Source organism: Dermacentor silvarum, chromosome 6 (assembly GCF_013339745.2).
Source record: "Dermacentor silvarum isolate Dsil-2018 chromosome 6, BIME_Dsil_1.4, whole genome shotgun sequence".
Taxonomy (NCBI): domain Eukaryota; kingdom Metazoa; phylum Arthropoda; class Arachnida; order Ixodida; family Ixodidae; genus Dermacentor; species Dermacentor silvarum.
In genome coordinates this window covers 176,249,138-176,265,477 of record NC_051159.1, presented here as the reverse complement: position 1 = coordinate 176,265,477, position 16,340 = coordinate 176,249,138, and the positions used below count along the sequence as shown (strand labels likewise).

Genomic DNA, 16,340 nt, shown 5'->3' with positions numbered 1-16,340 from the left:
ACCCGCAGCTTCCGAGAAGACTCCTGGGACTGCACCCCGCTGACGTCCTAGCCAGCGTTTCCGGCGCCCGGCTCCCAGAGCCAAAGATACAGAAAGGAGGTTATTTACATATGTACAGGGGAAAATCGACCACCGCGCCGGCTGCTGCACTCACTCGCTTCGGGCGTACTCTTAAAAGAAAACTTGCTGCAAATCTCAGCGTCTACACGAGTTCGGCGACACTGGGGCAGCGTTAACTCGCCCTCAAGAAAGCACACACAGATCTAGCTAGCAATCACGCCTTCGGCTGAGGCCTAACGCTGGTCCGGACAGATCGTCATCCCGTTTTCCAAGAGCTTGCCCCACGTTGGGAACGCCAAAATGTCGGGATATGGGGGGATGCCAACGGCCCTCTGCCTCGACACACCGAGCCCCACGGTTGGCGCATGCCTGCGCATCAACCGCGGTCCGGTACAAGCTCGAGGAAACAAAAGACGACAACCACGTGTACACTCGGAAAGCATTTATTACGACTGCAACTAACACTTCGAGCAGGCCAGCTAGCTATGGCTGACATCGCTGAGGGTTCCCTCGAAGAGAATAATACACTAGGTAAAGAAGGGCTTCCGACTTACCAACTTGGGAATACAGGGGGGGGGGGGGGGCGTTTGCCGCGGCAAGAACGCGGTTGACTAACCACGTGCGGGAATACGGGAGCGACGGCGGAGCCTTCCGCCGTCGCCGCTTGCTGGAGACCAAAGAGACCCCGGGCGATATCAGCGGGATCTCACGTGACCCACCCGGTGGCGCTGATAGCGCTTGCGATTCCCGCGCGCCGCCCGTGGAAGGAAAGTTTCCCCTCTCCCAACTCTCCCTGGCACGCATGCGCTTGACGCGACGTTCGCTGCCCGTGCGGCGGTTATGGGACCCGAGGATTCCCATAAATTCAACCATTTGGCGATATTTCCATTTATTGTCCCGGTATTCCTTCGCGGCGTCGGTGAAATCTCGTTGAAATTGAAATTGTGTATGAACACACTTTGTTATACGTATTGAGGTTTTAAATGCGTGGTGTTCTAGGGACAAGAAGCTATGAATAGTTAAATACTTCGTTATATCGAGAATTTTGTTATATTGGAGTTTGTTATATTGATGTTTAGCTGTATTTCGATCAATATTCAGATTTTATAGGTATCCTATATTTGCAGGTGGCACTTTTCTGTTTAGCCAACACATTTAGCTGTGAGGTATGGCATTAATTCGAACTTTAACCAAGAAAATAAGGTACAAGCTTCATTAAGTTTTTCAGTATAATGGTCTGTAAAAATTAATATGTCCTATTTCCTGTACATTATTAAGGTAGTGCCATGATTACAAAAGTACAGCCATAAAGAGCGGGGGTGGGAGATTTTTCTAGCTCTGAAGAATGTTTCATTTTTTTATATAATCTTTTTTTAATATATAATTCATTTCTTAATATGTATTTGTAAATGGATGAAATATCAAAATCAGAAATTAAGCTTAAGAGCACGATTTCAAGACAGGTTTCATACTGATAACTATGACCCCTCTACGTCATGGCATTCTTCAAAAATGCTGAATGAATTACATTACTTTAATAAACACTCTTGTTTGAATTTGGCCATTAAAATTATGCTGCATGGGCACAAGTTCTCCTGAAACATGCAAGGTTAATTGACATCTATGAAGTGGTAACCGAGATTAATACTCTGCAGTTCCCGGAGCTTCTGGTGGCATCGTATGGGAACAACTACGACTCTCCAAATGACCCTGATGGTGTCTGCCTTGTATGGAACATGAAATTCAAGAAAACCACACCTGAGTATATCTTCCACTGTCAGGTGTGTATGTGTCACATTCACGAATTCTTGTCGATATACCGGGGCCGTATTCTGAAACATTCCATTTAGGCGATATGCCTAGGCAATAGTCACATTCAGTAAATCAACCGGCCACTTACCCGTGATGTCAGCATGCACTACCAACACACGCATTCGAACGCTTTGCAACACACGAGAGAGAGAGCCGTACAAATGCAGAGCGGCTCAGGTGTGTTGTTTTCGAATGTATCGGCCGCAGTACGACACAGGCGTGTTTGTTTATTCAATATTTGTCGGGAGCACCCAATGACACCGTGACATCAAAATGACGTGCACCAGAACTACTAGGTGGCGCAATTTATTTTCTGGTTTTGCTCGACCAGCCAATCAGCGCATGCCTAAAGGCGAAAGGCGAACTAGCGCCAAAGTGGAACATTTCAGAATACAGCCCCAGCCCTGCCATACCCTGTATGCAGCTGTTTTCACATGTTATAGGCGCAGATTTCTTTTTTCTGGGCTGTTGTAATTGGGAGCGTGTGTTATACATGAAAAAATACGGCAATCAACCCAGAGCCCTCCACTGTGATTTCTCTCATAGCCACTGTGTTTCTTTCAGACAATGCCCATCAACCAATCATTCTGCCTTTTTAAAATTTCCTACATTTTCTATATCCCATAAATTTGTGTACTCTCGTGGGCTTAGTCATTGAAGTGACATTTTTGTTCTGAGGGATACACTTAAAGGGCCCCTCATCATGTCTGGTCATTTCAAGCTGACAAGCGCAGTGCCATCAGTGCACTTTAGCGATTGTGCCTGCAAAGTATTAGACCGCTACATGCCGTGAAAAGAGCTTAAATTTCAAACTTAACGCTGTTTGCTCTCCTCGCGGATGCTGCACTCCCACTCGGAGAGTCGACGTCTATCGCGCAAGTGCGCCTATGTACAAGGCAGTGTTGTGACCACGTGACTTCCAGAATTATTCAAGGCAACAGCAGTTATTTAACTGTTGCTTCAATAGACGAATTAAAGTTTAGAGAAATAATAAAATATACAAACCGTATGTCTGCGTGTCCTTGTTTTACTTTGAACCGTAGCAAGAGAGATATACTTCCGTTTTGTCTGCTTGTTCCCACATCGTGCAGTCGCGCGTGCAAGGAGCAAAACTGTCACTTTCTACCGTGTTCCAGCACGTGATCAGCGCACAAAATTGTGCGCTGTGCGAAACGAGACAAACGCAACAGCTTGCGCGCGTGACCTTCAGCAGATGTGCTCCGCACAGCAAAAAAAAAGGCAGGGCCCGCAACGTATGCGTCACACGATCCTCCAGCTCCGGTGTCGGAGAACGCAGGGAAGGAATTTCGCTTGCGGAGGCTAGACGGGGGCCAGTAGAGAGAGTATTATATTGGTGGTGACGCTCACCTCCTGAAATCATGGGTTCGCGGCACTGAAATATTTCTATCTCAGCTATCTTTTTCTATCTTTTCAAGAAATCACTTCAACTAACGATCACAACCATCTTAACACCGCCCTTGCTAACATTTTTTAATGGTGTGAAACATGGAATATGTAGCTTAATATACTGATAAAACCGTCTTTCTTCGCTTCTCTTGCCAAAAAGCTCCGTTCTCTTTTACGTACGCGATAGGTTCGGCGCCACTGCGGGAAGAGACTAAATACAAGTACTTAGGTGTTACACTTGCCAATACTTTATCTTGGAATTTACATATAAATAATATTTGCTCTTGTGCGTTCTGTAAATTATATTTTTAAGACATAAGCTTAAAAATTCACCCCCAAGTGTAAAATTATGTGCGTGCAATTCAATAATTAGACTGAAACTTGAATATGCATGCGTGGTTTGGGACCCATTTACTAAACCCGTCTCAAAAAGGTACAGAGGATGGCTGTAAGGTTTATTTACTCAAAACTTTCCCCATATGACTCACCCTCTGAAATAATGCAGGCTAATGGCATTCAATGTCTCGAACAAAGAAGGAAAGCTTTACGTTTACAATTTTTTTTCTTGCTGTGGAATCGGGACCTAGTAAACAATCCATCACCCTATCTATCGTTTTCTACATCAAGGCATACTCGCCACCATCATCCTACTTCACTGACACCGTATTTTGCATGAACAGATTTATTCAAGTTTTAATTTTTTCCTCGCACTGTAACCGAATTGAACGATTTTTTATTGCCTTTTGCCACAGTTTGATGTTTTGAAACTTTATTAACTTTGTATTTGCTTTGTTTACCTTTTTACCCACCCTGCTTGGACCTATACAAGGTTGGCAGTATTGAATAAATAAAAATAAATAAAAATAATGAACCAGTTTAAAAAATCCTTGCGGTCGAACACTCCCTAGAAGGCACGTAACAACTTTCAGCCTACATATCACCAAAATTTGCTATGTGGCCTGGTGAGGGGCTTTGTAAGCCATGGATGATCAGCGCTTTAGTGCCTGGTTTAAGTAATGTACAGCCTTCGTCATATTTAACCCAAACAGATTTCAGTGCCGTTAAGCTTTTTTTGCGGATGGTGCTGGCGATATTTGGTTAGGTGACTTGAATGTGCTAGCTTAATGCGCCTCCAAAGCATTTGGGAGCCCATGTTTTTTAATTGCATCTAATTGCAGATATGCATCTCCATTGCTCGGGTTAAGTCTGATGGCGACTGTACTTCACATCTTTCCACTTTGCAGTCTGCAGTGGTGTCAGCATGCTTTGCCAAGTTCCACCCGAACCTCATCATTGGAGGCACCTACTCTGGCCAGATTGCGCTTTGGGACAACCGGAATAACCGGCGAACGCCCGTTCAACGGAGTCCTCTTTCGGCCGCCGCACACACAGTAAGTATTGCCTGCAGCCCATTGGAACATGATCCCCTGGGAACACCTAATGAGCAAACCAGTACAAGCATGCTGTGCAAGAAGTTTCATAACTGGAGGAATGAATTGAAGGACCGAATCAGAGTACATCACAAATATTAGAACACTGCATATATGAAAACAATGGCAAGTCTGGTGCCAAACGACAGAAACCTAGCTCTGCCTTTTCTTCTGCTCACTATCACACGTATATTTCATTTATCCTACTCATATCAGTGCAATCACTTGCATAATATACATTATTTATTTATAATAATCTCGGGAATACGGCATTATAGAGGGTAGGGGAAATAAAGGAAGGTTATTTACAAGCATTTAAAATTCAAATGAAGAGGAATAAACTGTCTAGGAAAAGCAAATGTGCACCATACTAAGTGTTCAAAATACAGTGGAATCTCGTTGATACAATTCTGCGTAATACATTTTTCGGGATAATACGTTTCTTTTTCTTTTCCCGATAATACGATTTGGTTGAATAACGGGATTATACGATTTTCGGGTGATACGCTTTATTTTCTGGTTCCCATGAAGATCGTATAGAGATTCCACTGTACATGATAAATACCTCATTATGTGTAACATGGTTGTCAAATTTAGTTGATTCAACAGTCTGCCTCAAAATTTAAAGCTATGCTGTAGAACTGTTGTGAAATGAATTACAGTGTAGACCGCTTATAAGCTAAGTCGCCAGAGTTGCTAATATCTGCACTATAAGCGGTACCGCACTATTACCAAACAACGATTTTCAAGCCCTGCACGTATGCAAAACATGTAGACCAAGCATGTAGACACGCTTTGTACTTTCGTGCGCGCATTGCAATTACATTTTTGCCAGTGAGCTGGTGAAAACAATCGCGATGTAATCGGGGCTCTTCAAGCTCAGCAGCTTTGCTCCGAGTCAAAACGAAACAACTGTTTGCCACAACTGCTGCGGAAAAAAACGTGACCGTTGTCTACGCAATTATGAGCGGCGACTTTGCGGTGCTACGCAGTTTTTTAGGCATGCGGCCAACGCGCGTACCGAGTAAAAATGAAACTACTGTTCGTTGCAACTGTTGTGGAGAAAACTGCGGCCGCTATCAACGCGATCGTGGATGACGACTACGCAGTTACGGAAGCCCGCGGCCAACGCGGTGTTATGCGCAGCGGTAAACGCAAGAATAGTGGCTTTAAAGACACAAATAGGCTCGAATCGTTCCAGCGTTGCTGTCATTCACGTATGATTTCAACTGATGGCTGTGGCAATGCGGACACCACCGCTCCGTTTCGGTTGGACGCTAGCACCGTTCTTGCTCTTGAGCTCCAAAAGTAGTCCGAATTAACCGATGTGCAGCCAAATAAGTCCGAATTAACGAGAGTTTGATTGCATTGAATAATGCATACGCCGGTCGGGAGCACGTACCTTGTTGAGAAGCGTGCTCGCTGCCGCCCTTGTCGGCAAGATTTTCCCACGGAAGCCGCATTATAACCGGTATTTTGTCTCACGCGGCCGCACTGTAAGCGGTATGCGTATGCATGGAGTGCTATGGGAGGGTAAACTGGAGTCAGAAAAGGCTGCATTGTAGCCAGTTCTGCACTATAAATGGTTACGTTATAAGTGGTCCAAGCTGTACCAAGTATTGCATGAAAAGCGATTCCAGGTGTGCGCAACACTTGCAGCAAACCTGCTGGCTTTTGCATACTCAAATTTTGTGCAGAAGTAGCATTCTGCAGTGGGTTCAGTTTAAAACTTTTTTTTATGGGTTGGGCATTGCTTATCTGTTTCATCCAGAAAAAATCTGAAGTCGGTTTTGTCTGGTGTAGCACCACTCAAAACATGTCATTCTGCTGCAGTGGCACAGTGCCGCCATCTGTCACAGCTATAGTGAACACCGTGTGTTTGCAGTAGCCCTCACAGATGGCGCCGTCATTTTGTTGCAGCAGAATCAACATTTTTTAGTGGCATCACCCACTTTGGATAGTTGTGGATGAAAAAGGGAAGTAAAGCCTGCTAATGGGACTGGACGCACTGCAAAATGCTACTCATGGGAAAAAACGTGAACGAGCCAGTGGTTTAGTCGGATAAATTGTGTACCCCTCGAGCTTCTATTTATGCGGCATTCGGTACAGGTGGCTGCACTTGATGGTGTAACTCTAGCTTCTATTTATGCGGCATTCGGTACAGGTGGCTGCACTTGATGGTGTAACTGAAGGAAATGCAGTTCAAAACTTTCCCACTGTTGCTTGTCTTCTTCTTTTTGCTTGCTGGCCTCAACACAATGTTGTGGCAGTGGTGGAATGGTCATTGGCTGTAATTCTGTTTGCAGCACCCCGTCTACTGCGTCCAAGTAGTCGGTACGCAGAATGCCCACAACCTGGTCAGCGTATCCACAGATGGCAAGTTCTGTACCTGGAGCCTTGACATGCTGTCAGCGCCGCAGGTCAGTGGACTTTGTACAGTGATTATATGCCTGCAAAATCCCTCACTTATTCACAGCCCACAACAACAGTCCTGAATACTTTATAGAATATCACGTGGGCATGAATACCACTGTCTTAACAAGATGGCCAGAAGGTCTCACGTAGGATGGTGACAACGCACACCTCTGTCAGTCTTTGATTACAAAAGCTTATTAAAAAGTTATGATAATTTGCATGCCGAGCCGACTCTAACAAAGTCTCATCGCATGTTTTCAACATTCCGGAGAGTTGAATGTGTAACAGGATGAACTAGCGAAGTTGTTTTGCCATTTTCAGTTGTTGCGGAGTTGTTCGATAAGTGCAGAATATCGAACACACAATGGACTGTACGAAAAATGACAAGTGGTGGTCCACAGGCAGCGATAAAGTGTTGTTCGAGAGTGGCAATGATGGACGTTACATTTAAATAGATTTCCAGTTTCTGAAAATAAACAATAACATCAGTGCAACAGTAGTTTCATCTTTTTCTGATTGCCAGAATCATGCTAGATTTTTTTCGTTAAAAATGTCAGGTGTGCGTTAGATTTCACTTTGTGTAGAATCTCTAATGTCATCTCTACATTAATTTTCTACTAGGAACACAAAATTTGGGTGCACATTCATGTTATAATCAAGTAAATACTGCCAAATGAAGCAGCGGTGTATTAGGATCTGTTCTTTAATTTGACGCCAGATAAGTCATTCTTCAGTCCCGTCAAGGTCGAATTAATGAAAATCGACTATTATCTATTTTGTTTCAGGTGAATCTCTAACCTATTTCTTCTAAACATTTCCTCCCATGCTCATATTGTACATTCGAAATTGTCATCTGTGTTGGCAATGGTGCGAGGTTCTTGAGTAAATTGCTTCATCTAAGCATTGGTTAACCCTGTGAAAGACAAATCATTCTTCGGTTTGCAGCTGTCACTATTTGAAAGGTAAATGCATCATAACTACATTATCAGACGCACTGCACTTAGCACAGGTTGCCATGGACAGACGCTACACATTGGCCAGGAGCCCTGCAAGACACACACCGTATTTATTCGAATCTAGGCCGAAAGTTTTTTTTTTTTTTTCAAATAATCATATACAAAACTCTAGGGTTAGCTTAGATTCGAGGATTTTGAAAAACGCGACAGTTTTTAACTGAAACTGATAAATATGGTGCATAGTTAGCGCCATCTAGAAAAGTCAGTATCGCAGCCGCTACTAGCAGCACCAGTAGCCAACCGAAGTGTACTAGCGACGTTGCCATTTTGACCTGTGTCGTATCGATATGGTGCAGCATTGGCGCGCGGCGTGGCATTATCGTAATGGCACCAAACAGGCGATGCCACTATAGTGCCGCTTTCTAACTAACAGTTGTGCAAGCCGCAGAGGCATCGTCAAACGTTCAAGCCGGGTGGGACTTCGGCATTGATGAGAAAAACGTCCGTCGTTGGAGGGGGCAACGGGAGAAGCTTTTTGCGTGCACCGCAAGGAGGATGACATTTACCCAGGAACTTTGATCGTGCGCTCCTTCAAAAAAGTGCAGCATATCTAATGCGCTTGATGGTACTGAATATAGTGCACTGTTTGAAAATGGCAGCTATGTACAGTGTAGATCGCTTATACTGTAAGTCGCCGGAGTTGCGAATATTCGCACTATAAGCGGTACCGCACTATAACCAAACAACTACAGTGTAGACCGCTTATAACGTAAGTCGCTGGAGTCGCGAATATCCGCACTATAAGCGGTACCGCACTATAACCAAAGGAACAATTTTCAAGGCCCGCACATATGCAAAACATGTGCACCGAGCCACCACGCGTATGCGACAGTCGAGGAATGCGGCTGGAACGTGTGCATTCAATTTACACTCGAATCTCGTTAATTCGAACCAAATCATGCGGCGGCGCCTCCGACCGGTATTGCTCTGGCACCGCCATAGAGTAAAAGCTTAGGAGAGACCCGTCAATGTCACGCGCGAACAAAACAAAACAACAACAAAAAACATGGCGTAAATTTTGCCCTCTCTCAAATTGCAAGGTCGCCGATTCTGCGTTGCGCCGGAACATGCGTACGCACCTACGTCTCAGCCACACGTAGAAAATGGCAGTGAACCCTTCTTTCTCCTTTATGCTTCCTCTACTTTCTAGTCACCTGTTGACCTTGCACGCTGCGGCTAGGCGCAGAGGGAAGCAGCGGCGCTGTCCCAGGCCGGCCAACGATACTGCCCACGCCGGCAAAAGCCCGCTTCCCGATAACGGCAGAAAACGAAACTTCGGGGAGCTGGCGGTGGGCCAGCTGGAGCGGCGGCGCCTGCAAGGCGGTGGTTCTGTATTTCTTAAGCAGTAAGCAAATACAGAACCTATTCTAGGTTCTGTATTTGCTTACTGAATAAATTAACAAGCACGGTGTCACGCGCACACAAGCAAACATGAACACATCTCGCTCGTTGACCACGGAAACGAACTGTCAAAACGCTCGAGTGACGAAGCACGGCAAGCAAATTGACCTTTGTGCTATCATGCCTCTCGCTTCAACGCGACCTATAAGCGGCGAAAACACGGCGCGCAGCTGACTTTCTCTGTCGCAGATTGCTTTCAAGATAGGACCAAGGCGACCGTATCGCCGAAGTGGATCGTCGCAGAATACGTCCTGCTTCGGTCCACTGAAACTGTTCCGCATTGCTTTGCTGGCGAAAATCCTCTCCTTCTGTTTGCGCCAGTCCCGAACGCAAGTTTCGGATTCTCCGAATGCCGGTGATGTGGCCCGATTTCCGTCCATCTTTGTACACATGATCACTTTCCTTTTAAATGCGGCCTCATGACGAACTCGGTACTTCATGCTGATAGAGCAGACGCAGAGAATGTGAAGACAGACAGTAAACTGTTGCCTAAGCACGTGTACTGCAGCACATTGAGGAAGCCACGGTACCTAGGCTCGACGCGCATTCGGGGCGGCCATTTTGAAATGCCGACGGCTATATGGTAATGCAGATTTAGGGTTCTACTCGATTCTAACGCACACGCAATTTTTGGACCTGTTTTATCGGAAAAAAAGTGCGCGTTAGATTCGAGTAAATACGGTATTTGTGGCTTGAGGGGGAGCATTTGCCGTCTAGGTTGACTGCCGAACTTCCAGGCTGCCACACTGTAACCGGTATTTCGTGTCCCGCAACTGCACTATAAGCGATACACGTATACATAAAGTGATATGGGAAAATTAACGGGAGTCTGAAAAGACCGTATTATATCCGGTCCTGCACTATAAGCGGTTATGTTATAAGTGGTCTATACTGTATAAGGAAGATAGCGACAAGCCTAGTAGCGATGATGACTTACAATGAGCTCGGCATGTTCGTATTCAATAAATGCTGTTTTCATATTGTGAACCCGGTCCTCGCTTTTGTGTTCGGCCTACATTCAAAGCAAGTCTTTTTTTTTTTCCCCTTCTTGCTTTTTTCCCCCCCTTCTTGCTGCGGACTGTTGGTGGGGGGTCGGCTTAGCATCGGAGTCGGCCTAGATTCGAGCAAATACGGTGCATACACACTTGCACTCTGTAGCACTTGCTCACATTCACATCCAGACTCACTCAAGTCAGCTCACTTCCTCTCATTCTCAGTGGCAGTTACCTAACACACATTTCTGGTATCAAAGTGCAGGTTTAGTACCGTATTCACCCGAATCTAATGTGCACCTTTTTTCGGAGAAAAATGGGTCTGAAATTGCCTTCACGGTACAATTGGATACGAAACCAAAACAGTGTTTGCTGCGTCGGCAGCAGCCTATGAGTTTCTTGTATTGGTTTCCTTTATACAGTATAGACCACTTATAATGTAACCGCTTATAGTGCGGTCTTTTCAGACTCCACTTAATTTTCCCATAGCACTCCATGTATACACGTATCGCTTATAGTACAGTTGCGGGAAACGAAATACCGGTTACAGTGCGGCTGCCTGGGAGTACGGAAGTCAGCGGAGACGGCGAACGCTCCCCTCCCCTCAAACGGGCACCCCAAGGAGTGCTCGAGGAAGAGAGACGAAGTGGAGGAGAAGGGCACGTGGTGCGAACGAAGAGCCAGTGAGGCTGAAACCAGAACCTTGAGTGCGAGTTGTGAAATATCACGGCGCGCATAGCGAGCGAGTGCCACGAAACTGCCAACGCCGGCCAACGCTCGCTTCACGATAACGGCAGTAAACGAAACTTCAGGGAGCGGGCGGCGGCGGCACATCACGGCGAAGGGCGCACGCGGAGACCGTAGAATGTGAGGGAGGAGGGCGGCAGGGAAGCGGATTTTGCCTCTGCAACTCCGCCGCTTCGGTGGCTCCCCTCGCCCTCCCTCGTAGCTTCCTCACTTTCGACTGTCACTGTGCGCGCCCACCGGCCCGGCGCCAGCTCCCCGAAGTTTCGTTTTCTGCCGCTATCGGGAAGCGGGCGTTTGCCGGCGTGGGGCAGTTTCGTTGGCCGGCCTGGGACAGCGCCGCTGCTTGCCTCTGCGCCGTAGCCGCAGCGTGCAAGGTCAACACGTGACTAGAAAGTAGAGGAAGCATAAAGGAGAAAGAAGGGTTCACTGCCATTTTTTACGCGTGGCTACGGTAGCGTGGCTGAGACGTCGGCACGTACACGCTTGTTCCGGCGCAACGCAAAATCGGCGACCTTGCCAATTGAGAGAGGGTGAAATTTTCGTCTTTTTTTTTTTTTTTTTTCCGCGCGCAACATTGAGGGGTCTCTCCTAAGCTTTTACTCTATGGCGGTGCCGGAACAATGCCGGTCGGAGGCGCCGCCGCGTGATTTGGTTCGAATTAACGAGATTCGACTGTAAATTGAATGCACACGTTCTAGCCGCATTCCTTGACTGTCTCATACGCGTAGCGGCTCGGTGCACATGTTTTGCATATGTGCGGGCCTTGAAAATTGTTGCTTTGGTTATAGTGCGGTACCGCTTATAGTGCGGATATTCGCGACTCCGGCGACTTACATTATAAGCAGTCTACACTGTAGCTTCATGCTACATTTCAGGTGGATGACAACTTTTCCTTTTTTATGTACTTTCCTCCACCTTGTGGACTTTCGCAGAACTCATTTGCCATTTTGTCCTATTGTGCGGTAAATATTTAAGTTTCTTCGATTACCAACTAGCCCGAGCCAGCATTTCGCTATGCTAGTGTACTCATGAGTAGGTGTGCTCAACCTATTTTACTAGGTGACTTGATCTTGGCATGCTTATTACTTAAAACCTGCCAAGCCTTTGCCTTTACTACCATGGGGTTTAAGTGCACAGCTGCTGGCAATCTGGATTTTTTGCTTTCTTTTTATTGTAGGACGTGCTGGATCTGACACAGCAGAAGCAGTCACGTGCCATTGCGGTCACCTCCCTCTCATTCCCCATGGGTGACTGCAACAACTTCATCGTAGGAAGTGAGGAAGGTGCCGTCTATACAGGTACTAACACTTGCTGTTTTGTGTCTGGAATTGCTGTGCTGGAACTCCAGCTATAATTGCTGGAACTCCAGCTATATATTTAACTTAAATATATATCCATGAAATTTGTGCTACAGTAAAACCTCGTTAATTTGGATTTCACGGGACTGGTAGAAATGTCCAAATTAACCAAATGTCTAATTATTGAGGGTATCAAGAAAACAAATGAATGCTGACTACGTCAACACGCTTGTTCCTATTTTGCACAAAAACAGTGTGGAAGGTGCAATTCTCCTCATCGTGTGACTGATTGACTCTCGCAGCGGTGAACGTCTTGTAACTTCTTTCGCAGCGGGGCTGCGGCGTGCGCCTTCATCTGAGATACGCTTTTCGATACCGTGCGCACATCCCGGTTATTTTTTCACCAGTGAGCTGGTCGCCAACAAGATTGTCTGTCCATGACGATGTAGCTGGTGTTTTTCATCCTCGATAGCTTTGCACGAAGCCAAACGAAGCACCTTTTGCCGCAAATGCGGCGGACGAAACCATGGCCGCAGTCTACGAGATCATGGATGATGACCTTGCGATTCGAAAGGCATGCGGCTGGTGCACGCACTAAGAACGAAACTACTGATTGCTTCAACAACTGCAAATGAGACCGCGGTGGCTATCTCTTCTAGCAGTCAACCTATTACTGCAAAATTCTTAAAAATTTAGTTTTCAAATAATGTTTTATCAATCTTAACTGATTGTGTCTTTTTAGTGTCCTTTAAAGATTGGGGTGCATACTCTCTCGACTTGCGCCTTCAAAATGTTTATACTAGCCACCATGTGATTGCCATTTGTGATGTCAATGTAGGAGTAACAGTGCTGGTGCTTGCAAATCTATCCTCCAAAATCGGTGCAGGGCACTTATTGCCATGAGCTGCTCTGTCCTGCATATCTGCTGACAAGCATTCCGGTGGCTCTCTAACCTCCGTGGCATAGTCTTTTCGTTTTATCTTTCTCACCAAAAAGAGCAGTGCAACGTAGGACCTTTTAGAAGTTGTAATTGAACACATTAGCCAAGCTATCACTACTAATTGTATTATTCATGATGTGTGCCTGCTTGTCCACTGCTGTCTGAAGCCACACCTTCAACTTTATGCAGAAAATTATATCTGCATTCTATCTGAAGATTGAACTATCTTACACAAGAGAGGATGCAGAGAGAGATTCAAAACCACCAGAAATTCAAAACCTGACATATTAAAATAATTGCCACAGTTGCCCTTGAAGGGCTCTTCTATCACTCTGGGTACTGTCGTCAAAAAACAGAGTGCCATTGTGTTCATGAACATTAAAACCAGCATAAGCTTAGCAAACTGAGAGGGGTATTCTATGAAATCAGATGTATGTTTCATTAATGGCATTCGTTGTATGAATTGCTCTTTAAAGAAAAACAAGGATAAGCATGTTATTTGTCAATGCCAAAATGTTTTTTTTTTTTTTACTGTAATGTAGTGAGCTTCGCAGCAACCTCTATATAATGAAATTTGTGAATTCTTTTCATTTCCCTAATCTCAACCCCATTAGCAACCATGTATTTCTGACTGTGGTTCCAAGAAGTAATTTCTCATTGCGGTTTTGATTTAACAATGTCCTGTCGTACTTCACACATGCGCCAGAGTTGCATAACAAGCGATGATATGGTAGCGTGCCTGAGGCAAGCATCAACAGTTGTTGAACAATGGATGTCTCTGGAGCCAACGTTTTTACAAAGGGACTTGCCTTTGTCAAGCCAAATACCTGACAAAGACAAGTCCCCTTGTCGAATGTTGCCTCCAACAAGACTTTTGTTCGACCAGCGTTGATCTCAAGTCCCCATTTTCTCTTGATCCTCTGTCTTGTGTCAACAGGCATTGTTATTTGCATGCGTCTGTCTGCACGACGACACCAGTAAGCATATGTGAGCAGCCACCCTGCCATCCATCATCCCAGTACAGAGCCTGCATGTAATGTTTGTATGCCTTAATGACAAGGGCCTGGCATGCAGTGCATCGCCAAAAAGAGAAGGAGAGAGAGAGAGAGATTTTTTTACACTTCAAACGATGATGTTGGCCTATGTGAAAAGGGAGGATAATATGCGGACAGTGGAGTTGGAACACTGAATGATCTGTTCTGTGGATCGGCAGAATCAAACTAGGGTATGTGGTAAAGAGCCACGATCAGTCACAACAGTCAAGCATACAGCTCATATTGAATTATATTGGTTCAGTGCTGGATGGAAGTGGCACATCTAAGAGTGCCTTCAGCAGCAGCAGGAGTAGCCAGGCGGGACGGAAGAATTTGAATGACATTTCGGAGGCATAGTGCAGCAGCCACCAGAACAAAACGTTTTTACAAAACTGCAGTACAGCCAGTAACGCTAAGTGGAAGTGAAGGAAGGTACTCTGATGGCACACGCAAGATCCAGGTGGCAAAAAGAGCCAAGATAGATGTAAGGTGTCACAAGGAAGGATAATTTGAGATAACTACATGTGAGCAACAGTTATAGTTGTGGTCTTTGCAGCCAGTGTTCAAGAGGACAGCTGAGGTGTGATAGCTATATCAACAATGACAGTTACACTCGAACCTCGTTATAATGAAGTGGAAGTGTAAGCCAAAGTTATTTCATTATATCTACTATTGCCCTTTACTTTAGTATAGGCCCAATGGTATGCACAACTTTGAACATGCAAAAAAGACTATGGCTCTGCAGCCCACCAAACTGCTACGCGGCCACGTGTGCGATGAAAATTCAATAAAACAACAGCAAAAGATTCTCCGGTGTGTTCAACAGCCGACTTTTTAGCACCCTGAAGCAACAGCCATTATGATAGCATCCTTATGTTCCAATGTGATGGTCTTTCGCTTCCTGTTTCCACATGGCTCGCTCATATTGTTGTGAAACTGGCAAAACAGCGACGCAGTCGAAGGGAACAGCTAGCACGCTGTTATGTGAACGAAGTCCGTCGTTTTCAAGCAGCACATGGCACACAACACGGCGCGCCGACTAAGTACGCAGCTGGGGCGGTATTCTGGAGCGACCTTCGTGACTTTAGGACATAGTTTCACTTTCATAAGATTTCACAAACCTGTCGAAGCCAATAGAGCTTGGCCAGAAACGCAAACGTATATGCGGACACATTCGGCTCTTGAAAGCAAAACTATTTCATCCGCCACTTTCTCATGGCCCCGCGGCTCCACTGTGTGAGTGCGATGGCTTGACTTGACCGGCTCATGCCAGTTTCACACGATCTCGGAGCTCACATCTAACTGCGCCAGCACAGCACGGCGCACCGCAGTGAGAGAGCGAACTGGGGTCACTGGTTTTAACACGGTGTGCGCAATCATCATCATCGATATGTGGCCCGGCACAGCAAGGCGTGGCCTCAAAGATTGCGATCTCGGAGTGTGTGCCTAACTTCGCCAACTACGTGCCGTAGCCAGAGAGAGGTGCGATAAGATAAGAACGAAGTGCTGGTGTGTGTGGCCAGCGTGCACGTGGCTACACGGGGCGGCGAGAACGGCCAATGTTGCTCGACGTTGTATTCGACGCTGGAATTTTTAACTGCCGAGCCGAATGAATGCAGAATTTGGCAGAAAGTGATATGCTTGGTACGCAACAGTTGGTATTTTGGTTTCAGAGATGAATCTAGTTGTTATATTCATTGGCAGAACAATATTATACATTGTTAAAACGAGGTTTTGAATACATGTATCTCTATGGTGATTTCAAGGGGAATTGCATTTAGTTCGTTA

At 45.7% G+C, this 16,340-nt stretch overlaps 1 protein-coding gene across 19 annotated transcripts in view; it reads left to right on the top strand.

The window, feature by feature from the left end:
• Positions 1 to 16,340, top strand: part of LOC119456438 (cytoplasmic dynein 1 intermediate chain 2) — a 68,487-nt gene that overhangs the window by 37,347 nt on the left and 14,800 nt on the right. For all 19 annotated transcript variants that reach the window (XM_037718225.2, XM_037718226.2, XM_049669861.1 and 16 more), the window contains 4 exons: positions 1,716 to 1,841; positions 4,524 to 4,670; positions 7,016 to 7,129; positions 12,458 to 12,578. In XM_037718225.2, coding sequence (XP_037574153.1) covers positions 1,716 to 1,841; positions 4,524 to 4,670; positions 7,016 to 7,129; positions 12,458 to 12,578 — 508 coding nt within the window. The remainder of the gene's footprint in view (positions 1 to 1,715; positions 1,842 to 4,523; positions 4,671 to 7,015; positions 7,130 to 12,457; positions 12,579 to 16,340) is intronic.